At 40.2% G+C, this 5,793-nt stretch overlaps 1 protein-coding gene across 1 annotated transcript; it reads right to left on the reverse strand.

The window, feature by feature from the left end:
* Positions 1-1,063: 1,063 nt before the first annotated feature.
* LOC105226717 (uncharacterized) lies at positions 1,064-5,485 on the reverse strand. Its single transcript, XM_049451566.1, has 3 exons — positions 5,329-5,485; positions 1,874-2,311; positions 1,064-1,817 (listed from the first exon to the last, which is right to left on the reverse strand). The coding sequence occupies exons 1-3, from the start codon at positions 5,381-5,383 to the stop codon at positions 1,126-1,128; spliced, it is 1,185 nt and encodes a 394-aa protein (XP_049307523.1). The 5' UTR covers positions 5,384-5,485; the 3' UTR covers positions 1,064-1,125.
* Between the last annotated feature and the right edge of the window lie 308 nt (positions 5,486-5,793).

The raw sequence follows: 5,793 nt of genomic DNA on the forward strand, positions 1-5,793 counted from the left end.
TTGAACAGCTCGGCCGGTAATCTATCGTCCCCGCCGTTTCGTTATTCTTATAGGAATTGCTATTCGAACTTCTTCATGGTCGGGCAATGGAACGTTTGCTCCATCGTCATCCTTTGGGGAATCGGGTTCACCATCTTCTGGTGGTGCTTTCACCGCCTTTCAGCAGGCTGCAGAAGTCTTCCCTCCATAATTTCAGTATGCTCTGGGCATCGGTTACTAGATCACTTCTGGCTGTTCTACAATAGTATGCTTCAGTCTTGAAACCTTCGGTTCATCGTCGCAATTTTTCGTAGAATTTTCGAACATAACTCCTGTCAGCCAGCTTGTCAAGCTCTTCATACTCACGCATTTCGGCCTCTCTTTTTTTTTATCTGCAAATAGGTCTCGCTTCCATCTTCAAGTCTCGGTATCTATCCCATCCCACACGTGTTGTGGTCGATTGTGACGCTACGAGGTAGGCAGTCTCTTTTCTCTTCGCTGCGACACGGCACTCCTCATCGCACCAGCTGCACCTTTGCCTTTTCCATAAACTAATGATTTCGTTTGCAGTTGTACAGAAAGAGCTTGAAATGTCGTCTCACAGTTTCCTTATAACGATTTTCTGATGAGTGCTCTCAGAGAACAGCAGTGCAAGTCGAAAATCGTTCGGTTGTCTGTTGTAAAAGCAGCTTCTCGACATGCCTTGTATCTGTTGACGTGCGTTTTTTGCTGCGCAGAGGAGGATGCATATTTTGGCTGCAACAAGATAGTGATTCGAAAAGGATGGAGCCATGTGTAGAAGTTCACGTAAGTGGCCAGAAAAGTTTCTTCTACGTATGCCTCAAGCAGCTTACATCTTCCGATTTTAGACCAAGTATCCTCTGAGTAGTCAAAAAACATCCGTTTGAAGGCGAGCTAAAGTGAAAAAGCGAACCATCGCACCCCAGGGTTGTGGGCTGGGTTCGAAACATGCCACGTAAAATACCCTACTGTCATTGCTAGGGTCGGAACAGATAAAATTAGTAAACCATAAAATTATCTATCTAGTTCCATAATGCTTCCAAGTAAATAAGAAAATCAAGAATTCGTTCAAATATATTTTTATTGTATTTTAATGAGACACATATGCAATACCTATGCCTCAAATTAATTTTTATAACTCCAGCCATCTGGTAGATCGTAATATGGAGTGCTGTCACCCATAACGTTTGCCCAAAAATCGTTCAACTCGCAACAGAAAGTATAACCACGGCTAGCTTCCTCATAGTAGCTGGAGCTCAAATCATATTTCTCGCAAACGTTAGTACAAAACTCCACTTCGCTACCAACATTTGCGAACGGATTATTCAGCGTGACAAAGACGATATCAATCGGCAAATTAGGATGCATCACCACTTTATAGTACCACTTGGGAGCAGCGATCACTTCAGTTTTATCCAAATAAATGTCAATCAATTTATTATTCGACGGATTTTCCAGCTCTAACACATCCAAAGTGCTGGTAAAGGTCAATAAATCCGAACCGTACGAGGAGGCCAGCTTGCGCACCGCATTCTCCACACGTACCCAATTGCCGGCGTTCACAACCTGCCACTCCGGAGCGCAATTCGCATAATAGTAAGTGGCTAACTGCTCGTAACTGAAGACGAAATCAGCATCTGGTGCCAGGTGACCACGCGCCAAGAAGCTTGTGCTGTTTATAAAAGTTTGGTCAGTGCCAAAAAGTGTTTTGAAACGCGAAACTTGATTTTTGTTCGTGTATAAAGTATTTGTGGCAGTGGTGCTAAAACGCATGCCATCCGCACGGAAGGCGCGACGCGTGCTATCGTTTATCTTAACTGTAAATAAGTAAAAATTTATATCTGAAACAACTCAGTCACAGCACATAACTTACAACTCTGCGCAGCGCCATTAACGAGACTGCGCGAATATAGCGCATTTTCGTTTTCGCTGTCGTAACAGATCGTGAAGACGCTTTGGAAAACATCGTTCACTTGAAAGCCGACTTCGTAGAAGACACCGGCGCCTTCGGCACACGAATTTTCGGTTACCAACAGCTCAGATGTGGGTACATGTGTACATTTCAAATCTGCAAGCGCGTATTCCTGATCCTTCTCTTCGCTGTAGAATTGACCATTTTGGCATTTCAGCGTGGCTGTCTGCTGCTTTAATGCCACTACTAGATTACTACTACCGGCGCAATGCAACGTTATCTCCTCATTCTCCTGCACTTCGGTCACTACATTAGTTGGGCGAAAGAGTGCTTCTTGTATCAGAATAACCGGCTGTGGGGTAGGCAAGTCGCTTGGTATGGTGATCGTGCAGGGATCGGCTGAAAGGCAGGCATAACATTATTGATTAAATACAATTTTAGTTTTACATTTCAATCGAACTGTGCGTGAATGGTTGCAAGTTGCGAGATTCCATTAAGATCTTTCAAGTCCTATATGATCTTTCAAGTCATAGAATTATGGGTTTGTGCTGCACTAAGGATTTTATTTATTTTTTTAGCGCGAACTACACAATCAGGAAGCATTTTTCCAGTGTTTCTGCCGTAGGTTTAGTGAAATGGCGGTCTTTTTTGAGATTCAACTAAACTACCTGCACCACGACAGGAAAAGTTTGAAAGATACCATATCCCTTAAGAATTCTCTAAGGAAGAAGTTTCTTCTGCCAGATCGGGTAAGAATTTATTTAGGAAGAATAAAAATACAGTTTCTTCAATTAGATCAAATAAGAATTTCCTGAAGAAGAAGACAGAAACAGTTTCTTCTACTAGATCGAGTAAGAATTTCCTTATGAAGAAGACAGATACAGTTTCTTCTACCAATTTTAAAATATTATTTCAAAATCTCGCTCATTTCTGCTATTTAGTTACGTGAGCTTAGAGCAATGTAAAGCCCCTTGGTTAGTAACTCCATATAAGATTGGACCGCCATTATTAATTGTCCTTTTACGACGTTCCACCGCGAATTTAGATTTATTGTGCCCTCTCCTAAGTCACAACGACCCCTCTGGGGCTAGCATATTGATAAAATCGAATATACTGCTAGGTGCTTGTGAGGCGATGTGATCCGTATATGGAAACATGGATCCAAAGATCTTTATCCTTAGTCTGCAGACTGAAATGCAGTCAATTAGGTGTTCTGGAGTTTCAAGCTTCCTGTCGCAGAACCAGCAATTTAGACAAGAAGCTAGCCCATTTTATATAAATGCTTCCTCAGTTTACAGTGGCCAGTGAAGAATGCGACAAGTGACCCGAGTTTGTCCCTAGGGAGGTTGATTTTATATTTAAAGCTGCTGAGGTTGTAAGCCTACATTAGCATCTTGGCATGGCGCATGCCTTTAAGTTGTTGGCAATACCTCTCTCTTCCTACTCTTTCTTCCTTGCGGAGCACCTCCTTTATGGTATGAGGACCCACCGCGATGAAGTGTTCAGCTTATACCATGTTAGTGTATGCTGCGGAGCGGGCGAGCTCATAAGCCAGTTCATTCGCGGCTATACATTTCTGACCGTGCATCCATATGGGCTTGATATCGTTCCGCTAGGACGTCTTCATGTCCAAGTAGTTTCGCAATCCTAAACAGATTGCTGTTTGAAATGATGCTACTTCCAAGAACTCTATGTTTGAGACTACACGTATTTTCTAGGAATTCAATAAATTTTCAGTCAAACCAGCTTCATGCCTGAATAGATTAACAGGGCTGAGTGATTTTTATTCTTTTTTTTTTAATCAAAAACAACCTGGACTTCTATATTTTATCAATGTTTGAAGACCTCACGTGCTCCCTTTTTGTAAAAACGACACATAATAGGCAGACGTCGATAATTGTGATCCTCGGTTATTCTGAGAGTCAATTGAAACGTCCTCGGACTGATATATAAATGGCGCTACCAGCATTCAATCCATATAATTTTTAGTTAGTCCTAACCATCATAGGGCTTGAAAATAAATAACAGCTATTGGATCTTTAGTTTGTGAATTATATAGTTTTGAGTTGAGCAACTTTTGTTATTGTGAAAAGAATGGATAAAAAAGAATTCCGCGTGTTGAAAAAATAGTGCTCTTTGAAGACGAAAAATACTGCTGAAGCAAACACTTGGCTTAACGATGAGTTTCCAGACACTAACTCAAGAAAATCAACCATCAAAGATTGGTATGTTAAGTTAAAACGTGATGAAACGAGCACCGAAGACGGTGAACACAGTGAACTCCCAAAAGAAGACAAAAACATCAAAAAAGTCCACAAAATAATTATGGATGACCGTAAAGGGAAGTTCCTCGAGATAGCAAGCACTCTAAGGTATCAACTGAACTTGTACATCATATCATTTACAAGTATGAGCATGAGCAAGCTCTCTGCAAAGCGAGTGCCGGGCGAGCGCACTTTTGGCCAAAAACAACGATGAGTTGATGATTCAGAGCTTTGCTTGGAGATGTTTAAGCGTAATAAGGCCGACTTTTTGTGTCGACATGTGACAATGAATGAAATATGGCTCCATCATTCACTTCGAAATCCAATCAACAGTCAGTGGACTGCACACAACGAAACCGCTCCAAAGCGTGGGAAAACGCAAAAGTCGGCTGGCATGTGCTTGAAATAATGTTTATTGACTACCTAGAAAAAGGAAGGTTCAGCCAGTATTACACAGAGTTATTGGAACGTTTGAAACACGAAATCGCCGAAAAACGCCTGTATCTGAAGAGTAAGAAAGTACTGTTTCACTAAGACAATGCACCGTGACACAAATCAGTGAAAAACGATGACAAAAATCTATGAGTTGGACTTCGAATTGCTTCCGCCTCCACCATATTCTTCAGATCTAACCCCTAGTGACTATTTACTGTTCTCCGAGCTCAGAAGAATGCTAGCTATGAAAAAAATTTCCTCGAAAGAAAAAGTGATCGCCGAAACTGAGGCCTATTATGAAGCAAAGGACAAATCGGAAAGACAAATCAAAGTTGGAAGGTTGTTTAAATCAGTTTATGTATATCCCTTAAAGGAAACTATGTTGAATTTTAAAAAAAAAAAAATTGCCATTTTGTGCTTTACTATGGTTGACCGGGGACTTTTCAATTGACCTGTTAGTAATTTGTTAATGCTAACAATCGGTAAAAAAGATAACCATGCTTTGGGATTAATCAAATCTCTTCATCTCATTTCATTGTTGAAAGTTTTATCGCAAAGTAACTGTATTCGCGACCGACTAAGTCGAAGATAATTGCCTTTATCACACTAGCTTTTCAACACAAACAGACACTAGCACAGTCGATTTTTAAACTTGAACAAATATTTGTTTGACACAAAACTTTTGCGTAGAGTTTTCAAACTCCAATTCAGATTTACCGAAAACACTGCTCAATGCCAATAATAGCTCAAGCTTCAACCACAATTTAAACATTTCTCTTATTAACAGCTATTCCAATGCCCAAAGTAGTGACTTAATTACTATCAAATAAAGTCTTAAGCAATTTTAGCGCTTTTATATAGAAAACTAATGTTGCTTAACCCTCCAACTGATAAGATATGCGTAAGTTTATTCTAAAGCGCAGACATTGAGATTGTGTGCCAAATTTGAGGAAAATTTTTAGAGTTGAAATGTTGGCTCGACTAATGTGTTTATAATGATCTATGAAATGTAACGTCGATTGAGGATTATATGAAAGTTAACATTTCGCAGTGATAGCGCTGAAATATGAAAATGCTGTAGAGAAAGCACTAATTGGCAAGTTCTTTTTGATTTTAAATAAAAGTTCCATTTCATATCATCTTTCTTCGGCACCGGCTTAGGAACTTAGTTTCTTAGATTCA

The sequence above is a fragment of the Bactrocera dorsalis genome, chromosome 3 (assembly GCF_023373825.1).
Source record: "Bactrocera dorsalis isolate Fly_Bdor chromosome 3, ASM2337382v1, whole genome shotgun sequence".
NCBI classification, from domain to species: Eukaryota; Metazoa; Arthropoda; class Insecta; order Diptera; family Tephritidae; genus Bactrocera; species Bactrocera dorsalis.